General features: G+C 39.5%; 1 protein-coding gene across 1 annotated transcript; it reads left to right on the top strand.

The window, feature by feature from the left end:
* The first annotated feature begins 18,933 nt into the window (after positions 1 to 18,933).
* Positions 18,934 to 24,929, top strand: barhl1b (BarH-like homeobox 1b). The gene is made up of 3 exons (XM_060891046.1): positions 18,934 to 20,065; positions 22,222 to 22,444; positions 24,343 to 24,929. The coding sequence occupies exons 1-3, from the start codon at positions 19,570 to 19,572 to the stop codon at positions 24,659 to 24,661; spliced, it is 1,038 nt and encodes a 345-aa protein (XP_060747029.1). The 5' UTR covers positions 18,934 to 19,569; the 3' UTR covers positions 24,662 to 24,929.
* The last annotated feature ends 364 nt before the right edge of the window (positions 24,930 to 25,293 follow it).

Raw genomic sequence — 25,293 nt, 5'->3', positions numbered from 1 at the left:
AAAATATTAGGGAGAGAAAAAATAACATTTGAAAAAAAGCTTTATCTTAATTTTCATAGTATTTATGCATAGCATTAAGGCAATTTTACCAGGGAAAAAGAAAACATCATTTCAAGAAATATTATGTGAAAACAAATTCACCAAGTGAAAATAATCTTATTCGAACATGAATGAATCGTGTTAAAAATCATTGCATCATTCAAAGAAAACCACTTGTGAATTATACAAATTTTAAAATCAATTTGAAAACAATTCAATTGAAACATTTCTGGAATCATTTTACTCACATGGAATAAATAGCATTTAAAAAAATAATTCCTTTGTATTCAGATGAATGCATTCCTGTAGATTATACGACATTCGTATTTACCCAATGCTTCATGTGAGGCCTCTAAGACCCCCGTCGGTTTCATTGGCCCTTCCTGTTGTAGGACTCGGGGGCCTTGTTGCTGACACATACAACACCACAGCATACAAGATGTGACTAACTATACAGAGAAACACATTCCCACCGTTGAGAAATCCGTTAACGTTTGTAAAACCAATCTTTTTAGCCATGCCTAAATACACAAAACTCACATACGGACACAGACAAAATGATATCACAGTCACAATACTGTAAGTTTCAGATATCTGTCAAGTTGGTGGAAAAGGGACTGAAATCAGAACCTTAAGTAGAAGCATTGTACCTTGTTTGGAGCAGTACTTGTTTTGTGGTTTGGTGGCTGAGTTGATTTCCTCAGATTTTATCTACTGGACATGCTTCTGTGCACTTGTCAGTGTTGTGCCTGGAACTGTCAGACTGTGTGTATGAATGTGTTATACCTGGGAACTTGTACCTATCAGACTCCATATATACTAATGCATCGTAGTCAGGGTGAATCCAGAGTCTATCCTGGGAAAACATCCAAGGAAAAATGTGGAAATGCTGCTTGGATGTGAAACCAATCAATCGTTCAGCATGACAGTTCATCCTCTCAGCTCATCCCTTAATTTACCACATTAATAAGCACCAAGTGACCAGACACATGTTTGGATGATGGCCATTATTAAAACAACCTGAACCGTGACTGAACATACATATCAAGTTAAAGGTCTGCGTTGAATTTACAAAAACAAAAAACACTAACCAACACTTGTTGAGGTCTGGGTCTCCATGCAGATGAAACAAAGGCCAGAGTCTTCTGCTATATTCATCATATAAGTGTTGTCATATAAACTACACGTTAAAGGTTGAATGTTGAATGTCTTTCCAAATTATCCTTGGGTGTAAGGTGTACACATTAACTTGATAACTATAGTTTAAAACCATGAATTTTATACCAATAACATTCAGCAGTTCAGTCATTTAGTTATCATTTTTCCTGCTCAGGGTTGCAGTGGATCCAAAGTCTATCCATGCTAGGTGTTACTTGTAGGCTGGAATATACCCTGGATGGGATGCCTGTCCATTGTCCAAGCACACATTCACACTCTTATTCACACCTGGAGCAATTTTGAGTCGCTAATCTAACAACCAGCATGTTTTTGAGAGGCTGAAAACTGGAGGATGTCCACAGGGACACAGGGAGAGCATGGGAAAATCCACACAGGCAGTACCCTGAGATCACGATCGATACAGGCACCCTGGAGCTGGAAGGTTTGTTTCAAGTCTCATGGAAGATATAATTGGGAACTGATTATGGTCATTTTGTCATGATTTATTTATGTCACAATTTATCTATTGTATTAATAACTCTATCGTTTAATTTAGCATGGGCTTCCATTGTTCAAACGTATTTGGGGTAGATTCAAGCATACTGTGAATAGTTGCATATGTAGATGAACATACCTGTGAATATGTCTGTATATTTCATACATGCCAGCTTGTGCACATATGCATGTGCTTGTCTGCGTGTATGCCCACTGCGTATGGTCTCCGCCTCTGACTGACATGTAATAAAACATGCCGCTGCGTTGTTGATCAATCTCTGCGGCTCGCCGGCCACACAGCGAGGGCATGTACATGCAAATGAGAATAGTTAAATGCCACTGGGGGTGGGAGAAGGAGGCAATTGCTTCATCTGACAAACCATATTGAGAAGGAGGGGGATGTAGAAAGAGAAATAGAGTGATATAGGCGAAGGTGAGTGAAAAGAGAGACGGACAGGCTGCTAACGAGCACATGTGCTTAATTACAGCCAGGCCTCATGAGATATGTGGGTTAGTGGTGTATTTAGACTATAAGAATCAGCGCTCCCTGGGACACTGAGGCCTTTGTGTGCTGCTCGGGAGGCACGGATGAACTCTGCCACACAGGGGCAGCAGAAAGCTTAATCACAAAAGCATGAGGGGAAGCTTCTGGGAACATCCTGAAAGAAAGTGTTTGTTGGTACTACGCATTTCTGTGTCTGTGTGTGCGTGCTTTGTTTGTCTTTGTCTGATTCTGTGCGTCTCTCTTGCACCACAAGGTCAATGCAGTGACCATAAGGTCAGCTAATCTTCTTCTGCATGCAATCCATAGTGTACACAAACCAGTGAAAGAGAGAAAAGTGTGAGAAAAGTGAGTGAAAAGATGATGGACAGTCGTGGACATCAGGGCATTAGTGCATTCTCTTAAATTCTGGGAACTAAAACAGACCCCCACAGCCTAGCCTCAGCAAACTCTTCTTCATTATAAATAAAGGAGTCAGTCCTGCTGTAACCCATCAGTCTATTTTCCTTCTCTTTGCATGTCTAAGCGGGTCCATAAGCACTTCATTAAAATACAATGGGATCAATCCTTGGGCTTTCGGAGGCTCATAATCTCTTCTGAACAGCAGCCGTTAGAATTTCGCCGCTTTCTCTGCTCTCGCAGTGACTGTTTAGCTAAAGGATGAGAATCTGAGCCCGTTCTTTAGATGAGACTCTGTACATAACCCAGCTGAACTGAGGAATAGTGAACAGATGATACACAGAAGGAGGTGATAGCCAGCTGGCTGAAATTTACTTGTGAAAATGTCAAAGGAAAATGCATCCAGTGTGTTATCACAAGACACACAAGTGACATAAGTGATCCTCTGATCTTAATGCTTGGAAATGAGTACTGCAATATAGACTATTTTTACTGTTTATCTATAAATAGCGGTTAATTGGGATGGGGAGGGGTTAAATAATGGTGTATTAAACACCCAGCTAAACCAACTTCCAATGAATTTTGTGAACTTTCTTTAACCGACGGCAAGGCAGCTGTTGCATCACCCCTCAAACTTGAGCCCTGGCTGAGAATATTCTGAGAGTGTGTATTTATTGGTGCTGAGATGCAGCGCAGTGAAAAGCTTGCATGGAATCTTTACCCTAATGGTCATAGTATTTATGCATGGCAACAAGGCAATTTTACCAACAATTTCCTATGATTAGCTGGGTTAAGCATATTCAGGAGATTATTTTAGGAGTGACACATATCGTCAACAGAAATTAAATATTTACCCATGTAGGTGTTCCTCTGATGTTTTTACAAAATAGTAATAAAACGTTAAGAGGGGTTTTCAACCCAAATAGTCCACTCCATTCCATATCGCATACACATCATCTATCTTCTCCGTAATATAAGAGGAAAGTAATGAACACACATTCCTCATCTGAACATCTTCCACTCTATTTCCTACAGCTTTCCAGGGCTTGACTTTGGAAAGAGGTTTAAACTCTTTCCGTCGCTGACAACTTATCAGTTCTGCTGAACGCTGACACTTTGACATCCTTGACAGTGAATTATTACTTTTTCATGATGCAACCAGATGCAATTACAGCAACATCCATGCGTCGTATCCATTCCCAACTGTCAAGCCAGGCTCCAAGTGTTACCTCACAGAGGAAAGACATCAAGCCCACCCAGGCGTTAGGAGTCAGACAGGAAGGGGGCATTGAGAGGAATGAGATTTTTTTTTTTTGGGAGGAGGGATCCGTCTTACCAATGGCAACCCATACTGCCTTATGCAGGCTGTTGGTTTTTTAATGTTGAGAGAATGGAAGGAGTTTGAGTCCATTTACTTTAGGTCTACACAAAGACAGAGGCTTGCTTCTGTTATAAATAATGTGCACTGTCCAAGTAGAAAAATGGTTTGCTGTCTTTCTCTCTCTCACACACAAAGACCCAAACAAATGCCAACCGAGTTCTCACAGGAGTCACTGACCCCAAGTCAGCAGCTGGCTCCCTTCATCAGCAAGATGACCTGTGCTTGGCACCTGTGCTTCTTTTTTCCAAGCAGTGGTCTAATGGCTATCCTAAGTCCTGCCACCAACACACACACACACACACACACACACACACACACACACACACACAGATGTACACATGATGCTCCCACCCGGCCCTAGGTGGAAGCATTACCTGACATACAGGCCAAATAGCTGTGTCAAAGACGACTAACACCTTGAGACACATAGAACAAATGTTCACCTGCAATGAAAGATATCTTTTCCTTGCAGTAGTAGAATTTGAAAACGAGTTTCTGAATGTAGTCCTGATGTTAGAAGAACATTCATTTAAATATAAGCAATGCTGTAGCCATATATGGCTAGGGGTCCAAGAGAACATAATTGGCCCTACTTTTTGAATTATATTTACATTTCATAATTGGATAGTCTTGACATTAGATTAGCTCTCGTTAATCTTGCCACGTGACAGTGCATAAGCTCAAAAGCAGAATTCTACCACATACTGGCTACCTGGGTGCTAGAACAGGAAGTGGATACATGACTCGGGAGTAGGTTTCACATGTGGGAGCGGGAAGTCAGGTCTGAATCTTGAACAAAAAAAATTACAGGCCATGTTGATTAACCTGCGAGCATATTGGACTCACCAATATGCATACAGACAAAATAATAATAACAGAAGCAGAGAGTGTTGATCAAACTTTATGCAGAGACAGGCAGCATTGGTCAAGATTGTCCTTGTGTCCTGAATGGAGGTCAATCAAGCTGACCCATGACTTGTGGCTCAAATGACACAAGGTAATTTGACCAATGCACTGAGGTACTCTGGTCCAGTTTTGGACTCTTTGATGCAAGAACACCAACGCGGAGTGGATTGTGAAATAAACAAGCAACTGAGTGACCTCCTGGAAGAGAAATTCTTCAATGCTTCTACAGGAGAAACCAGCATGACCGGGCGATGTCTGCCAATTATCTAAAGAACAATAACTGCTCGCCCAATACTATATCGAAGTTTCATGCCTTTCTTTTTTAAGAAGGAATGATCATAGAGTTCTCAAAAAAGAAAGATAGATCAAGACGTTGGCATGCGTTACCCTGTAGGCATGCAGGAGCTGGCTTTACATGTCAAATCCCAGAGGAAGCACCTGTTAGCCTGTGCCATCCCAGATTCGTAACGGTTGTGCAATAGAAAAGAACTAGATAGTGGGTGAAAGTTGCCACTGACTAAACTGGATGAAAGTAGTGTAATTTTTTTTAAAAAGTAAGTAAAAAGTCATGAGGGCCTTGAGCTATTTTGAGAAATGAATGTTATCTGTGCTAATTTCCTACATTGAATTTGCACAGATTAGATCCTCTTTGTGTCCTGATGCAGTAAGGTAGGTTTTTTCATTGCATCATTGCTCAACTGAGTATGCTGTTACGTCACATACAGTACATCCTCGAAGGCACTTTGTGTGAAATAAATATGCTTAATAGAGCAATTTTCCCCTGCTGCTCCATTAGAGTCCCAGAGAAAATATTTCATTCAAGTACAGCACAAGGGAATAAGAGAACGTCTAAATCTGTGGAAGCTTTGTGTTTAAGTTTTCCTCCCTGCAGGTGGATATTGCCTCATGCCTCTGATCGCTGCCTGTCCTCTGACTGGGTGCCATTGCAGATATATGGGGGAGGATTTGAGCAGATGTTATTTGTGGAGAAGGATACTCATATTTGAGCAGTGGAGAGATGGCTAAGATGGAAAAACAAACTTATCATGGAGCTTGTGAAACACAAGGTTCGTTTAAGGACTCGTCATCTGATCACATCATCGCCTCTTCTTCTCTTTGAATTCCACCCCAGGCCTTTTCCATTCTGCACTCCAGCCCACATCAAGCGCAGCTGACTTATGTAGCTAATGACACCTCGGTGAGCTGTTGGTTTTTCTGGGCCCCCTGTGTGTGTTTCTCTCTTGCCGCTTCATTCATTCTCACCCTCTTGCTCTCTTGCTCTCTTGTCCCTCGCCTCTCTCCCTCTCTCTCTTTCTCTGTCAGACACAGATTTATTCTGCCTGTGATGCGTGCAGAGCTGTGCAGTGTGCGCGAGCAGGGAAAGGGTCAGCAGGAGGGAGGTGTGTGTACAATAAGAGATAAGATCATGGCTCCCCGGGGGCTTGTTTGGCCCTGTACCCGATCCATCAAACGCAGGCTCCTGGTGCCAAGGTCAACTCTAATGAGCATTTGCTGGGGTCTTATTCTCGACAGTCTGCCCCCTACACTCTCTCAGTCTCACACACACATGTACACATACAGGGGTCTGAATCTCAGAGTCCAGAAATACCTACTCAGTTCATATACATTGGGTCATGTGGGAGATTCTGATTATTCTCATAGCACCGGCTATTCTGTATGACATCTATGATGAGGGTGCAGACAGTTACAACCTTGAGCCTAAGAAAGAAACATAAAAAAAAAAAAACCTTGTACATCATCGATCTTGTTAGGTAAAATGTCTCGCTAGAGCTTTGCTAACTTCTATGTACCATGCAATACTTTTAGCATTCAAAAAGAAAGGCAGCAAACTAGCTAAATGGCATTACTGTATATAAATGGCAGCATATTTCAAAATAAAGGGCTAATTTGGAATCAGCTCCTTATTTTGGCCAAATTTAAAACGGTGGATTAAACTGTTACTCCAAACAAAGAGTAAACTTTACAAAGATCTTGTATTTAGACACTCTCTCACTCATTCATTTTCTACCGCTTATCCGAACTACCTCGGGTCACGGGGAGCCTGTGCCTATCTCAGGCGTCATCGGGCATCAAGGCAGGATACACCCTGGACGGAGTGCCAACCCATCGCAAGGCATACACACACACTCTCATTCACTCACACAATCACACACTACGGACAATTTTCTAGAGATGCCAATCAACCTACCATGCATGTCTTTGGACCGGGGGAGGAAACCGGAGTACCCGGAGGAAACCCCTGAGGCACGGGGAGAACATGCAAACTCCACACACACAAGGTGGAGGCGGGAATTGAACCCCCAACCCTGGAGGTGTGAGGCGAACGTGCTAACCACTAAGCCACCGTGCCCCCTGTATCTAGACAACTTATTTATATTAATATTCTGTGGTTCAAATGAACTATCTATGTCAAAGGTGTCCAATTTTATCTGCAAATGGTTAGGTCAAGCCACACTTGTTTCCATTTGATTAATCAGCTGATCTTGGCTTTCAGGAGATTCAGGTGTGGCTTCTACTTAGTTGGAATGAAAACCTGCACCCACACCGGCCCTTTTTGGATAAGATTGGACTCCCCTGATATACAGTAACATGTCCAAACAGCTCATGGAGCTAGTTGATTCAGACAGCTCAGTCTCAGTAAGGCTAGTTGTGATCTAGCTGAATTTAGCACCAGAAAAATAGCTGCGAATTCATGTGCAAGCATCCCACTAAACTAGAAACTGCTAAAAATGATGAAGTATGATGACACACACTGCTGGTATAAATTTGTTGCCTCCAAACTGACTAATTTATCTAAAAAATTGTTGCTGAGGAATGGAAACTCATTTTCTCCACATCAGATCAACGACAGAATCTATTAAACATGAATATGGTGTTGTGGATTAATAGCTAGGTGGATATAAGTGTCAGAAGGCAACAGTGTTAAGGAGGATATCAGTAAACAGGTACAGAGTTGTGTATAGAGTTATATGTGTGTATGAAAGGTCTGAATGAATGGTGCATCGGATGGTGGAACCGACCGAGTAACTAATAGTTTCCAAAAGTGAATGAATAACTTTTTAAGTTTGTTGACTATAGATTTCATATACAGCTAATAGGAAATTAACTATATATTATAATGTGTGGGCAGACTGTGTGTGTGTGTGTGTGTGTGTGTGTGTGTGTGTGGGTGAACCAGTGTGTATGGCTGTTTCCACCCTTGTTTGCCCACTGATCAGTGTTAGTGATGTAAGGGGGAGTGTGCACTATAGCATGTGGCGTTCACTAATGAAGCAATAAAAGTCACGGCAGGTGGAAGGAGGTTGGGGAGGACATTCTGAGCAGTGACAGGAGTGTGATAATTGAGATATTCTGACCTACAAATCAACTACTGTATGTAGGAAAATTAGATGGCTAGCGCAGCGTGTTTAGTGTGCTTGATGTGTTATATGTTTCTATCAGAGAGAGAGAGAGAGAGAGAGAGACAGAGAGAGAGAGAGAGAGAGAGAGAGAGAGAGAGAGAGAGATGCATAGTGGTAAATCTACACATTAAGAGTCACATATTATACATATTTCCCATCATCCCAATGAAATTTCATTCTACGGTCATCTTTCTTGTTCAGGTCTCGGAGTAATTTGATTTCATGCATGAATTACATTAAAATATTTATAACACATGTAACAAAAAGTGTAATGCTAAAAAAACAGCTAGTTTGAGTGCCTTTTGTGCTGAAATATAAAAAAATGAGCAACACATACACAGTAACCTAAATATACTGTACTCAGCAGTTCTAGCTAGTACTGGCTAACAAACTCTATTGGTTTGCACTCTAGAAATGAGATTTTGTTTTATTTTCATAATAAATAAATTAAAACTTGAAAATCTCAAAAAGTTACACTGCTAGAAATTAATTTTTTTATTCCAACATGTCAGAAATCTCCTTACATTTGCTCACAAAACTCTTTTTTTTTTTTTTAAACCTGTACTTTATCCTCCATGTTTGTTTTCCACACTTGTTTTCCACAGTTTTCAATTGAGACCAAAAAAAAACAACATACTGTGACAAAAAAGCAGCATTTCTTAAAAGTGGCCGTATTCCGTTCGTATAAAACGTGCATTGGGGGTTGAGTGGGGAATAAAACAGCATGTGAGAAAGCAGTCTTAAGCATCCAAAAAAAAAAAAACCAACATTTTTGGTATCATGATAAACATTTTTTTTCCCTGAGAGTGTTCTGTATAGATTTAGCCTGTACATACTCCATCCCAAATGAATTTTTTTTAGGTTTTCTCATTGTTTTATAATTGTCTGCTATCAGACATGAAAAAAAAAAAATTTAAGTACCAACAAAAATTTTTAAATCTGCTTTCCAAATCTGAAAATACAGCACAACGTAACACATTCATGCACTGTAACATGAATAAAAGAAACATATCTGTATTTGATTGCCGTGTTTTTTTGTTATATACTGTACATGACGACATTTCAATTTCATGTTAGACGTCTTTGTATACAACATGAGTTTCAGTAAAACCTTTTTTTACCTTCACGTATTACTTAAAGGTCATAGACCAAACAGCATGTGCATAGCCAGGATGATATTTTTGTGTCATCTCTGTCTTTTATTATCGCTGAGAACCTTTTAGAAAACAGACAGGAACACTAACATGCCAAAACATGCTGTTTTCAAATATTTACCAATGCTAATGTGTACTAGTGACTCAGGTTCTGCAGTTATAGACGATTGCACATATTCCCATAACCTCTTTATAGTCAAATCTTTCCCTTGCTTCAGCGGGTAATCTCACATGGACCTCTCATGATCATTAGGCAAGACTGTCCTTTAGTCTTTATCCAGTTTTACTACTTTCCAGGTAGCCCCTGTCTATTCCCTGAACACAATCTGATTCATACACACTGCCACCGCTCTCCAAACCTCTCCGAAACGCCCTGGAAGAAGACGGAGAGACAAGGGACAGCCTGCCCTTTTGCCCCCAAAAGGCTGAAACATAGGGGCATCTTCGTCTCAGCCTGCGTCCAACAGCTTGTGTGTGTCTCCCAGTGGCAGCTGGGTGAATCCCCAGCCCAAGCGATGCCCACTGACCCCCCCCCATTACTCGGTAATGGCTGTGCCATCGGTTAACATTGAACTCTGACTCTTTAATAAAATACTTCCTTTCACTTAGATTTCCACTGCCTTCCATCCAAAGCTTCCAGAATATGAAAATAAATCAAAATTGCTGGAAATGAATTGGATCATAAAATTGGAAATAAATGCTTTTTTCCCTTCCAAAGCCAGTAAGTCATCTGAGAGCAGCATCTTTCAAATAGCTTTTGGATGCTACTCTTCATTCTGTCACAGTTTCACACATTTAACTTGATTGCATTTGACACTCAGCTGACGTTTACCTGTCAGTACCTGACAAACTTCCTATAAAGTAAGAATTTGACAAAAGGCATCAGAAATCATTATTAGGGTTCTGTGTTTTGCAACCAAACAAGAAATGATGCCAAAACAGGATCACACATCAAACATTTCACCCAGGGCAAGCTGCGATATTTCTTGGGCTTACACGCCATTAAACAAACAGAAAATGCGAACTTCTTTATAACTGAGTCTTGAATGGTGTGCTCTCCTGAAAGCCAGTATTCAAGCAAATCATTTGGTGTTGTAAGAAATTAGTCTCTTAAAGACTGGATGTGCCAGACTGTGCCCACTGTCCTACTCTTTATGCCAATGAGGTGATGAATGGCTGAAACGCCTCGTCCCTGCCCTCTCCCCTACCTCTCTGTTGGCCTGTCTCCATAGCCCCTCTCAGCAGATGTCTTCCATGAACTCTGTCAAATATTATAAACCACTGGACCACTCATGCACGTGGGCATAAAGGGGGCACCGAGGGCGAGAGAGGTCAGAGGTCAGGGGCGAGCTGCTGTTTTTACACCTATCCATGACTGGGGCCCAAAGTGCAGTGTTCATTCGGCAGTATGAAAATGTGCACTGAAGTCACAGAAGCTTTTACTTTTATTAAATTGATATTGTTGGGATTACAAAAAAGAAACACAGCACTGGGGTCTCTTAGATCAACACACAAACACACACATCATATCCCAGGGAATTCAGGTCAGTAAGGCTGTATGGTGTTTTATTGTTGGGGGGGTTCCATAAGTCACAAACCCTGTATTAAACATACATGTGTAAAGCTTGAATCTATGAATTAACACCTGTGGGTTAACAAAAACCGCATATCAACCTAGTCAGTCATAAAGTATGTGATTTAGAATTCTAATTTTGACTGACAAATTGTCTCTGGGGTTCATTCAGCTCCATATGGAAAATGACAAGACATTTCACAAGCCATCAACATTGCCATTATTTCCACAAGCTTTTTGAATGAGTAATGACACGGCGGCGTCATGATGGCACGGTGTCCTAAAAACACCCTACTGTACATTCATGCTTGTGTTCTAGTTTGTGCATGTAGTGACCACTAATTTTATTATTTATATTTCTGACGATAAACTCAAGCGGTCATGAATACGTTGTCTGCACAACACTATATGATTTATACGCTGTATTTTTTTATATATTTATCTTTGACGTACCGAACGAACGCTGTTGTCAAATATGCGAAGCAAGATTTTCAACACATACTCATCAGAGACAGTACCAATCGTGCCAGATATCGTTTTGTCACCGCTGAAATCACATCCTTGTGTCTTGTTCATTCCTAGAAAGCAAATGTCACCTGTCACTTTGTCGCCAGAGTGTCCAGTAGACAGTGTCCAAAAACCCTATACACCCACAAAGAAGATTAACCACGTAATCAAAGTCAAAGCTTGAAGACGAATGACAAGGTTTAGGATGCGATCTGGGATAACATTATTGTCCATGCACATGATTCACTAACTTTCCTTCCACTTTTATTTCTTTCTTTGCCTTTTTCTTCAAGCAAAAATGCTATTTTTAGGGAAATGTGCACCAATTAGGTCAAAACCATGATACCATGAAGGATGTCCTGTACAGACCTGAATCTTATGTGATATCTCTGTTTCAATGCAGAATATTAGGTGTCAAATGAGTTCTCTCTCAGCTGAGCAGACACGTACTGGACATGGATTAAACCAATCAAATTGTAATGTGGGCAGTGAAGAAGCAGCAAAAGTCAGCTGTTCCTTTGCTAAAGTCACTGAGGCATCACCATATCGACATCCATGTGTGTCTGTGTGTGTGTGTGTGTGTAAGAGAGAGAGAAAGAGAGAGAGCTTTGAGAAGAAACACTGATGAGTGTTAAGCCAGCTCCAGTCCCCTAGGGATTAAATCAAACTCAGTGTTTTCTGTGACCTCAGCACCATGGGAAGTGACTGACCACGCTGTCCACGGATGTGTGTCTGGTGCTCTAAGGGGTTTTACAAGAGGTGATGATTTCCTTCTCAAACGCTCTTTTTAAACACACACACACACACACACTCACACACACACACACACACACACACACACAGACAACCATTCCCTGAAGCAATCCACATCTTCCCATCCATCCACTCCAGCCCCACCATGGCTAGGCCTCCAATTAAATCAAAAGTGGTTTGTTTTTATTGGTCTTTTGCGCTGACAAGTGGGCTATCATCCTGACGGTTCTACCTGTCAGCGAGCAACTGAAAATCCTCCGTTGACAATGCCCAATGCTTCCAATTAGGGGAGAATCAGACTCCTGGCGTGCAAGCGATCTTTCCACCCTCCCCCAAGGCCTTCTCTCGACCGCAGACCCCCCTCTACACACACACAGACTAACCCCAAGCACCGCCAGCACCATCAGTACCTGCCATTTCTTTCTCTCTCACTCTTGCAGCCAACCTAATTTTTTTCTCCCTCTCCTCTTTTTTATGGTAGGTATGTCTCCGCTGCAAATTACTGACACAAAACGGGGTGGCACGCTGCCGCCGAGTCCTGCCCATCCCAAGCCCCCTGTCAGCTTTAATGAGCCGATGAAGGTTTATTTCTCCACCATGCACGAGCTAAATTCTTTCTTGTGTGACAGCTGACTGGGAAATGTGAGTGTTAACCTTATAAAAGATTCAGCGGTTCTCATTATTTTCTGTCAAGTCTCGTACTTGATGGCTTTCAGGTGCATCATTTGCATCTCTGACTGGTCCAGGGTTGCACCCATTTTTTCTTACTGCTGTTTGTTGTTGGGTTTCTATTTTTTTCTATTCTTAGTTAAGTCATCTTGTTTATTCCCCTCACGTATATATAGTTTTACCAAAATGCATGTTTTACACTGCATTTCAAAAAGGCAGAGATGCCAAACTTTACCCTAAATGGTGACAGATCCATCCAGAAAATGTATTTAATAAACAAGGAGCAGCATAAATAAATAGGATGCAAAGCATTGTTTAACCTGGTGTGCCATGACACATGAATAAAAGCTTAGTCTTTGAAGCTTTTTTGTCAAATTTGTTTCCCCTTTGTTTTTTTCCTGGGAAAGAATTTTCTTTTAAGAAATGTGGATTTGTTATAAAAAACAAAAACATATAATATATCTTTAATTAATTAGCAAATACAGCAAAGGGTCACACAATGGCTTAGAAACTAAAATTTCCCATCAGACCTATAAAAGTTTCTGATTTCCTTCGTACTTATGTACGAACGTTAATAATGGCAATTCGTTTATTCATATCATTTATACTTTTTGACTGCTCTGTGTCATTAGCGACTTTGATAAATGACAAAAGCACTAAATGTGTATGTTCAGTTAAAATAAATAAGCGATTTATGTGTTAATGTAATCCCTAGAAATATTTGTAGTAACTCCTTGCAGAATGTAACTCATCATACTCATGGGATGTTGTAGCCTAATGGTTAAGGTGATGAGTGACTGATTGGAAGATCATGAGTTTGAATCCCGAGTTAAAATCCCAGGTCCACTAAGCTGCCACTGCTGGGCCCTTAAGCAAGGCCCTTAACACTCAGTTGTATAAATTGAAAGAAATTGTAAGTCACTCTGGATAAGGGTGTCTGCTAAATGCCAGAAATGTAATGTAAATGTATACCAGCTTCTAGCCAATCAAATTGCTGGAAGAATCACAGCAATGACATCATTGACCTTTTATAAATACCATCTTTACCTTTAAGGGTTCAAATAAAATGGCAAATGTTTTAGATCTAACTGACCCCTAAATGTTGTCAATATTATAAGGATACATGGATGTGGAAATAATTTTAATTTATTCTAGTGTTCACAGAACCACTACTGTATACATTTACTATTGTGTACACTCTCGGGACAAAATAAAAAACCCTTAGGAGTTTGGTTTGTCCCACTGGGGAACCCATGTAGAACCCTACAGAAGTGATTTCTGAGAGGCAATCATTTTTAGCCAAGAATTTTTAACCATTTGAATTGGGGAACAATTTTGGAAATTCACCAAGCAATATATAGTCACCAAGTTAACTAATGCAGTAAGACATACCGAGTCCATAATAATTTCTGGAGTTTTAAAAAAATGTGTCTTTTTCTTCAGACAAACATTTCTGGATGTCAACGCGTATCACCCAGCATTGCCTGCAAGCTCAGGTCTACTCTTTGCACACTACGTTGTAGAAGCAATTTGAGCTTAAGATAAACACATTTTGTTGATACTGAACCACAGAAGGAGGGCACGTTGGCTTAGTGGTTAGCACGTTCGATTCCCGCCTCCTCCTTGTGTGTGTGGAGTTTGCATGTTCTCCCCGTGCCTCGGGGGTTTCCTCCAGGTACTCCGGTTTCCTCCCCGGTCAAAAGACATGCATGGTAGGTTGATTGGCATCTCTGGAAAATTGTCCATTGTGTGTGATTGCGTGAGTGAATGAGAGTGTGTGTGTGTGCCCTGCGATGGGTTGGCACTCCGTCCAGGGTGTAACCTGCCTTGATGCCCGATGACACCTGATATAGGCACAGGCTCCCCGTGACCCGAGGTAGTTCGGATAAGCGGTAGAAAATGAATGAATGAACCACAGAAGTGCTGATTTATTTTCATTTGACTTTCAAGCTATAGTTTGTGACATTTTTGTGAACTCTTAAATAACATACCAAACAGTAGTTTTTCTGTGTCTCTGAGGTGGTTCTATCATGGGGACATCTTTTGTACCTGTATTTTCTATCTGGAAAAGTGCATGTGGTGTACATTCTATTAGTTAGTAGAGTAAAAGAATGTTGGTCCTTAAGGTCCAATTATGTAACTTGTGTTATTTTTAAAGGTAGAAAAATACATGCTAAAAGTACAGAATATGTCCCCTTAATGGCACCACCCCAGCTTCAGTGTTCAAGAGTATCCTTCTATCCCTGTTGGTAATACTCCTCTAATCTTAACACTGTCTGTCTAAATCTGGCATAAAACTATTTTCTGTCAATAAAAGTAGCTTTTTGGCTGCCGGGACCTGAACCCTATTAGTCATCTGTTGTTGTAGCCCACCCTCCTCAAACGTTTAGCTTCTTTACATTTTCTGCTCTCTACAGTTATAAAGATTTGTTATTTCATTTACTGTAATGTTTGCTTGCTTGATGTCTTTTGGGTTTCAATACATTTTCTGTAAAAACTAGAGCCTGAAAATCCCAAATCAGTATTTTCTAAAATAATCAAACCACCCTTTATTGGACCAACAGCCATTCCACAGTCAAATTGACCAGAATCACAAATTTTCCAAAATTCTGTTGTAAACACTCTATCTAGGATGAACTCAAGGGTTATCTGAACACATGCTTGAGTGGAAGAGATAAGACTCCTGCATAAGGCTGACCTTTCATACAAAAGTGTTAATGTGATCAATGTCGCAAATTTGCTTGCAATTAAATATCTACTAAGAAATAGGGCAATCCTGAATATTATTATTAAATTAAAATAATTGTCATATTTTGAAGATGGCATCAAATCTTGGACCCTACTGCATACACACAGGATATAAAAGGTCTCCGGCAGCCTTTTATGACCAGCTTAATAGATCTTGAGTTATCCATTTTATTCCAAAAATGGCGGATTTTTTAGAATGTCAGTGGATCTTCTTTGCAAAAACCTCTTCAAGTCATTTTACAATTTCTTTAGTAGGATTTAGTTCTGGGCTCTGATTGTGCCATTCCAAAATGTTGATCTTCTTCTTCTGAAGCCATTCCTGTTGACACGGATTTGGGCTTTGGGTTGTTGTTAGGCTCGAGGCATGGAGGTTCTGTGCCAAAATAAATTGGTATTTAGAATTATCCCAGTTCCAGCTGAAAAGAAGCAACACTATAGCTTTATGCTGCCACCACTGTTCTTCAGTAAGGTTGTGGTGTTATTTGGGTGAAAAGTTGTCTTGTTTTTGTGTCAAACATCATTGAGTATTATATTCAAAACTTGTCTGACCTGCATAAATTTATTACGTGTTTGTGGTGATTTAGGTGGGATTTTTTCACGAGAAATGGCTTCTGTCTAACCATCCCACCCCATAGCCCAAATATGTGAAGAATATCACATGCAGAGAGCGACCAGTTCTTGACAGATTTTCCTGCAACTTCTTTAATGTTGCTGTAGGTACCTTGGCAGCCTCCTTGAAAAGTTTTCATAGTGCTCTTTCGTCTATTTTGGACAGACGTCCTGTTCTTTGTGATGTAACTGTAGAGCCCCATTTTCTCCTCTTCCCACTTACATTCTGGTCAACAGTGATTTTCTGTACATTATTTGAAAGCCAAAAAGAGGTCAAGAAAATTCTACAGCATGATGCTTTTGATTACTTTTAAAAATGAGCTTGAATGTGATTGGTTAATTCTGAGCACAATCACATGCTCCATTATAAAAGGGTGTGCACACTTTTGCAACAAGATTATTGCACATTTTTTTCTTTTGTCCCTTTTCCTTCTGTTTCTCTTTCTGTTGATGGTTGTCTTTTTCCATCACAAAAAAATGCCATTTTAACAGGTGTGTAGACTTTTTATATACACTGTATATAATTTATTATTTCTTATATTTCATTTATCGCTCCCTAATAATTTGTTTACTCAGTTCTTATTTGATTTCATTCGAACTGGAGATTTCACTGTATCTCTTGCAGTCTTTCACGAAGATCTCAAGTTCTAAAATAAACTCTGTGCGTGTGTGTGTGTGAGTGCGTCTGTGTGTGTGTGTGTGTGTGTGTGTGTGTGTGTGTCTGTGTGTGTCTGTGTGTGTGAGTGTGTCTGTGTGTGTGAGTGCGTCTGTGTGTGTGTGTGTGCGCGCGCGCGCGCACCCCGCCTCACTGTGACAGCTTGTAGCCGCGCGCGCGGAGCCCCTGGGAGCACAGAGCCAAGTCACCAACCTGCCGCTGCGCGCGAGCCACCGAGCAGCGCCTCCAATCTGCCCCGCGCGCGGGGGGGAACGGGGCCTCTACACACTGTTATTATTGGGACATGTCGAAAAGTCACCAGGGGCTAAACTGGCTCGGAGAAAGACGTGAAAGGGGGGACGATAGAAGCTCATTCTGAAACAGCACACTAAGGCACTAAATAGTATGTCAAAATAGTGCTCCACCATAGGTTGCCATAGTGACCATAAGCAGAGAACTGTTTAGTGCAGTAGTGTGTGGTATGCGGTTTGGGACATGTCCAGCAGCTTTATGCGTGGCTGAGAGTTTTAGGTCACGCTGTCGTCCCATTATTGCTCATTAACATTGAATACATTAAAGTTGGGCTCGAGTTAAAGGAGCTTAAACGCCACGGCGGTGAAATAATCCTGTTTTGTTCACTTAAAAAATAGAAATTGAGTAAGGGGTTAAATAAAGGCTAGATGCATATGATTGGTTTGATATTGATTTGAAAAAGTACTGAAAATATGAGTACCTAGATATAAATATTTAATACATAGTGATAAAATGTTTAATATAGCCTAAATATTAGAATATTTAATTGTATTATATTAAAAAAACTGCTAGCTTACTCCTACTACAGCTTCTACAGCTACTTCTGCTTTTAATACTTTTTTATAATAATAATAATAATAATAATAATAATAATAATAATAATAATAATAATAATAATAATAATAATAATAATAATAGTATAAATTTGTATTTGTTTGTTTAACTCCATAAAATTAAACATTATATTATCCGGACAAAGTGCTTAATTTGCTAAAATAATACTTATAATATTTATGTATTAATTTATTATGTCAGTTATTAAAATTCTATATTTTATTGTCAACAAGGCGGTTAAATTGCTAATATAATACAACAATTGTGTGACAAAATCTTATTTTATTTCATTTAAATAAATCGTTGTATTGTTGTATCAAAACAATGTGCATAAGCTGCTAACATATCTAATTCACATTTACGTTTCAGAGGCAGCTACAGTAAGGAAACGCATAAAACACAATGACAAATCATTGGACTGTTTCTAAATAAAAGAAGAAACCGACATGTTTGGCACGACATCAGTCTAATTCATTTTGTTTTATTGGTCAATACAGTGCTGTTTTAATGTAATCTCTGAAAAGAGAAAAAATAGATGTAGAAATATGGCTGGACTGTGTGAGGATGTTGCCCAGGTCTGGTCGTGAATATGGGCTTGGAGGAGTGCAGAGAGAAAAAAGAGAGAAAGAGAGAAAGACCTCCCCGCTCCTCATAATAACCCCATTATAGGCCTCATCAATGATGTAATGAAAGCAAACAGTGTGTGAAAATGGCCTGTAAACAGTTGGATTTGAGTCTCCTAATGAATTCAGTGTCTCTTTCTCATCAAAGTGAGAGTCGTGGGTGTGTGTGTGAGAGTCAGAGGGTGGGGTGTATGTGTGTGTCTGTGTGAGTGTGTGTGTGTGTGGGTGTGTGTGTGTGTGTCCGGTCGACACCCCAAAACAGACCCTCATCCAATAGAATCGCGCCGCTGGGGACTCACGTGCCTGGGGCGCCCTTAAAAACTCCTAAAAGCACCTTAGTTTTCCAACAACTTTATTTTAAAAGGCTTTTTTCCACCGTCGTGCGTGCGTGCGCCTTCCCTGTTCGATGAGTCTATTTAACCTGCGCTCATTTCGCCAACTGCATCCCTCTCTCTCTCTCTCTCTCTCTCTCTCTCTCTCGCTCTCTCTCTCTCTAAACCCTACAAGGATTTTGCATCGTCCGTTTTTTTTTTCAGTTTGAGCATCGAGGATCGCCACTGCAACTTCCTCTGTAGGGTACTGATGAAAATTTGCAGCAATATATTCACCTCGTCTGTCTCTCTGATCGCAGCTCGGGGTTTGTGCTCCTGTCCTTGGTCCTGAAACAGCTTCAGCTTAGCTTTTACACCAGAACATTATATTATAGATACACTTTACTGTAGCCTTTGCTCAGTAGTGTGTATTACCGTAGGGTTTCTTCAAAATGATTTATTTCAAAATGATTTTACAAACAATTTAATAGAAGTTATAACAGGATACAGAATACAAATAACCACATATTTAGGGTTTGTTTAATTTGTATCATCGTGGTTTTAAAAAGAGAGACAGCGAGAGAGAAAAAGAAAAAAGCGGAACTGGAGATTGCTTCCAACTTCACACGTCCTGAAGAAAGAAGAAACTTTCTCGGACATTGGATGAGTATCTCCTAAGCTCTGTTGGATGTTCCTACTGGATAGGCTGTGATTGTCATATTTTTTGAGTCGAACTTGGTCGAACCCAAATGAGAGTTTGAAAGCTCTGGCCCGGGAGGAAGCGCTCTTTTTTCCCCGATGGAGGCGTCCACCCACGGCTCGTGCTCCGGTTCCGGCTTTGGCATCGACTCTCTGCTGTCCCACAGACCCGGAAGTCCGGTGGTGGTCGTCACCAAAGGTAACGGCAGCTTGGAGGGAGAATGCCGGTCTCCGCCGGAGTTCAGCGCCGCGTCGGACGCGGAGAGCGTGTGCTCGAGCCCACCGTCACCGAGGCGCGAGGAGCGCGAGGAAGAAGAGGAGCGCGAGGCGCACGAGCAAAGGCGAGGCCGCGCGCTTACGCTGCCGTCACACACACACCATGGCCCGGTGTCGGCCGCTCCCCAGCCACGCACCGTCACCTCCTCCTTCCTGATCAGAGACATCCTGGCCGACTGCAAGCCGCTGGCCGCGTGCGCGCCGTATTCTAGCAACGGGCAACCGACGCACGAGGCGAGCAGGTTAGCTTCTAAAGTGGCGGACGAGTTCATCGAGAAAATCCACAGCAACTCGTCCTCAGACGGAGAATACAACAAAGGTAAAGGGAAAAAAATAGAATATATTTAGACTTCTACTTAAACTTCTACGAAACTTTTCCTTGTGTCAAATAATCTCAGATCCAACATGTTAATTTTTTTATTTGAGTTTTTATTAATCATTTATTTTTTAATTTAATTAAAAAAAAGTTGAGGCAATTTGGTTCCTTAGCTGCATTCCTAGCTCCATTTCAAGGACAAAATGTTTTTCACTCTCCTATCCTCCAGTTTTAAAATTTAATTTGGAGAGTATCATTTAATTTTTGGGCCCATGTTTTTTCCACAACATTTATAAAATAGTTGTTGACATTGTAGAAACACATTTATTAAAATTTAATTTTCTGCTTTCTTATTTTGCAAATAATACATTAAAATAGAATTAATCAATGCGTTTCAGTTCTCTAAATTGTAGCCTACATACAAGATAGAATAATATTTCCATTTAAAAAATTTTTTTAAAAATATAAACTGCATGATAATATGAAATTAATATCACAGAATATTATAATCAGTATACTTTTCCTTACTTTTGTATAATAATATTTTTTTTTGTATTGCATTTGTTGACAGCTTGTAAGGGATAAAACACACTTTACTGTTACTTGCTACTATATGTGACTGACAAATCAAAATTCAAACAAGAAAAAAAATAAAACAACAACAACCACAATAACCATTGTGCTATCAGGCTTAACATCAAACTTCTAAAATTTGTAAAATAAATAAATAAATAAATAAATAAAAAATAAATAAATAGAGATTGCACTTTTCGATTCCTCTTCTTCTTCCTCCTCCTCCTCATGATCATCATCAGCAGCAGCAACAGCCTCATAGCCGTTGATTCTTCTTCCTCTATTATTATTATTATTATTATTATTATTATTATTATTATTAATAATAATAATAATAATATTACTATTATTAGTATTATTCTTATTAAGAATAAGAAGAATAGTCATAAGTATAATAATAACATAATAATACACGTTGCCTACTCCACTCATAATGCTGCACCATCATAATGTACACTTCACACACACACACACACACACACACACACACACACACACACACACACACACACACACACACCACTTCCCGTTTTATTACAGACACACTGAATTTCGACATCAGAGGGTTTAATATGAATGCACCATGTATCAAAGCAGTGGTGTTTTAAGTGTGTGTGCGCTGCTGCTGCTTTGATTTCAGAGCTGATTTTTGGTGTAATTTGTCCCAGTGTTAATCAGATTTGTAACGGTGAGCTCTTTATAGATCTGTGTGAAGTTTCTCTCCGAGTCTCGGCTGAAAGCTCGCCGTCCCCTTGTGGCTCAATTAGCCGGATTATTGTGCTCCTTCAGAGACACGCTGATCTCTGTGCGGTGTCTCTTGCTCTATACGGGATTAGAGAAAGAAGGGTCTCTTATTTCTCTAGGTTAAGAGAAAGAGAAGAAGGAAAGTTAATTTAGAATGTATTAATATTTTTATTCATCTTCAGTAAGGGCTTTATCCTTTTCAGGGTCTCGATGGATCCGGAGTGTACCATAGTAACACAGGAAAATAAGAAAAATAGAAAAAATAAATAAACATGTGTCTTGATACTTAGGCAGTATTTTTTCACATACAACGCATTAAACTAACATGTAGTATTGGGCTGCAGCCTGTAAGCATGACAAACTTTCTGAATAAAAGTTTGTATCAGGCCTTTCTTTTGTCAACGGTGTGTCAAAGTTGGTTAGGTAACCTATATCGTTATTACACTGTACAGACGTTTATTATTTTATTAGACATGTTTTGTAGTTTTCGAGGCTACACTCTCATAAAGGTACCAAACTGTCCCTTTGCTTGTCGATGAGATGATGCCAGAAAAAAGTGCATGTTTTGTAGCTCCACTATGTAGTGAATCTGATGTAGTTGTATTTAAAATTTTAATTATGTGCCTTAAATTATTGTGCAATGCCTCTAGGTAAAACACATTGATTAAAGGTACAAAACATGCACCGTTACAGGAACTACCGCAGCGACAAGAATGTTCTGAGTGTCACAATAAACAATGTGGTCTACGCGTTTCTCAAAACGCAGTTATGCATGTTTTCCTCAATTATTTGTATCCTCTTTTCGCTTCTTTCTAAACTCACATGCGCTGCTTTCTCCTCAGTAAAAGAAGAAGGAGACAGAGAGATTTCCAGCAGCAGGGATAGCCCCCAGGTGCGACTGAAGAAGCCAAGGAAAGCGCGCACGGCCTTCACCGATCACCAGCTCGCGCAGCTCGAGCGCAGCTTTGAGCGCCAGAAGTACCTGAGCGTGCAGGACCGCATGGAGCTCGCAGCCTCTCTCAACCTGACCGACACGCAAGTGAAGACCTGGTACCAAAACAGGAGGTGAGGACCTGCTGGGTTACCGGGTCACATCGCACATAGAGGCTCCTATTTCCTGTTTACACCCGTGGCAAAATTTTGGTTCTCAATTAAGAAATATTATAATATAAGATGATCGCACCATATTTGATAGATAGATAGATAGATAGATAGATAGATAGATAGATAGATAGATAGATAGATAGATAGATAGATAGATAGATAAACTTTTCAGCTAAATAATGATATTTCTTATACTGCAATATACTGAAATATAACAATCACATTAAAATACTATTCTCAGGTGACTTGATTATCGGCATAGATAAAGAGGAGATGAAATGGGGGAATTAAAGAAATAATTCAATTAAATTACTTATGACAATTAAATTACTCATGAGCTAGTTTGTGCGTTTTTTTTTTCTAAAAAAGTACCATTCAATTACCGCAGGTAAATAAATAAATAAATAAATAAATAAATTAAACACGGGGAAATTTTGATGTCTCGTCTTCCTTTTTGGCGTCGTGTCCAAATAACTAATAGTCAAAATAAATTAAAAATCAATGCAAAACAGCATACGTTTATGAATGAATTATAAATTGGTGCGTCCATAAATAATTAAGAAATCCAGCTTAATAGTCAGACAATTGGGCTATTACAATAATTAATTATTAATTTTTTACTGGTAAACGTGGCTTTTTGTTTTTTTTTTGTTCAATCGAGATATATTTTTCACTTTACATCCAATGCAACATATGGAAAGGCGGGTTCAGTTCTGCCTGCCAAGTTCACATTTACACAGATCACTTAGGTGTAAAGATGTAAAGAGCAAAAATCATATTCTATTATATTATTAATAATAGAATGTTATATAATTAAATTTTAATGAGAAATCAAGTAAAGCTTTAAAACCAGTCCTAGTATATGAACATGAACTGTGTGGATGCACAAGGATATTAGATATTTGTGTATTATGTTTGTGTTGCCTATACACACTTTTCTCAAAGTTATTATTAAAAACTTGCATTTTAAAAAGAGATCAATTCGATAGATGTAATTCATGAATTAAACAATATTTTAGTGTTTGACCCAGCTATTTATGTTTTTTTTTAAGATTTTGACTATTGCTGTTTGTCATTAAAAACACATTTATGAAATCTTCGAATCACAAATGTTGATCAATCAAATATGTTTTCTTATATTTTGTTTCCTTGCATTTCTAACATGAATTAAAAATATATTTGTCAGTATGCTTCATGTGCTTCTAAAGCTTGTGTCATACTGTACACGAAATTTCTCTAAAATTACACCTTTTGGCTAGCTATAAAGTTGTACAATTTGTATGTTCCATCTGCGTCTGAAACGATTATTGTGATGTCACATTTTTCTAGGAGGCGGGGCTTTTGAATCATTCTCTACTGCTGTACAGTTTTGACAACCATGATCTTTGTTTATGTCATAATAAAAAAACATCTATTTTATATTTAAATGTACAGTAAATGTTTTGCTAGGCAGAATAGATAGTTGTTAGGATACATGTGTGCATTATACAATTATGCACTTTACAAACAAAATTTTCACGCTTGGGTGGTGCCATCAAGGGTGCGTCTTTTATACCTTTCTGGGATGTTTTTTTTTTGTAAACTATTTAAGGACGACTTACAGTCCTGTATATTTTTACTTTTAAGGTACACCATATGCACTTGCCCTATTGTGTAAAAGTCTACAGGTACAAATGACGCCCCGTTGATGGTACCACAACACCAAGCGAGGTACAATTTGGTTTAGTAACTTGGTAACTAATCACACACTGTACTTATATTAGGCCTTCTAGCTATTTCCTTCTTCATATCGGTTTATGTGTTGCGTAACCTCTGTTTAATCATCTATCTTTCTGTTTTTAAAATGATAATTAAAAAAGGACAAAGTGGAAGAGGCAGACTGCGGTGGGACTGGAACTCTTAGCGGAAGCCGGGAATTACTCGGCCCTACAGAGAATGTTTCCTTCGCCGTATTTCTACCCGCAAGGTCTTGTGTCGGGTCTCGACCCCGGAGCGGCCGCGCTGTCCTACCTGTGCCGGGGCGCAGGAGCTCCTCCCCCCGCTGCTCCTGCGGGTCTGCAGCGGCCACCGCTCGTACCGCGGATTCTCCTGCACGGGCTGCAGGGCGGACACGAGCCTCCGCCGCCTCTCCCCCCGCTGCCCGGTGTGGTACTGCCCAGACCCACCCCACCTCGATGAACTCTCCCGGCTCGGACTATAGTCTTAAGACCATAGACTGGAACTTGGTCTATACTTATTAAAATACACACACACACACACAGACACACACACACACACACACACACACACACACCTGGCAGCTCTGGACTTCAACCGAGAATATATATTATATCATAAAGCCAATATATATGCTTCTGAAATGAAGAAGCAAACTCTAAGTTGATGATATTGTTATCGCTATTAGTCATACTTTATGTAATTATTTATGCCCCTTTTTTGTATTTAACTTATATATTTATATAGGATTATTGTTTGTTATTATTTATGTTCAGAAAAAAAGAAATGTTTCAGAAATATTTCTAAAGGACGCAATAACATAAAAAAGAACAATCCACATCATGGGCTATTATTATTATTATTATTATTATTATTATTATTATTATTATTATTATTATTATTATATATTAGCAGTAATATATAATTTTGATTATAGTAATAGCCCCATTGTAAAATAATGAAAACTCTTGATATTATCGAGATAAAACAAAACACAACAGACAAAAAGCAGTTTTCATCTCTTTTTTCTTTCAACTGTAAAAAATTAAACGTATAAGATTCGTGTAAATAGAATTATTTGGGTCAACAGCAAA

The sequence above is a fragment of the Tachysurus vachellii genome, chromosome 17, assembly GCF_030014155.1.
Source record: "Tachysurus vachellii isolate PV-2020 chromosome 17, HZAU_Pvac_v1, whole genome shotgun sequence".
Taxonomy (NCBI): Eukaryota; Metazoa; Chordata; class Actinopteri; order Siluriformes; family Bagridae; genus Tachysurus; species Tachysurus vachellii.
Note: the sequence above shows the minus strand (reverse complement) of the source record. Positions and strands in the feature narration are given on the sequence as shown.

Coding starts and splice junctions, on each gene's coding strand:
- barhl1b (XM_060891046.1), top strand. CDS start 19,570: ATGGAGGCGTCCACCCACGGCTCGTGCTCCGGTTCCGGCTTTGGCATC. Junction 20,066..22,221: donor AGACGGAGAATACAACAAAG/GTAAAGGGAAAA, acceptor CTTTCTCCTCAG/TAAAAGAAGAAGGAGACAGA. Junction 22,445..24,342: donor ACCTGGTACCAAAACAGGAG/GTGAGGACCTGC, acceptor TAATTAAAAAAG/GACAAAGTGGAAGAGGCAGA.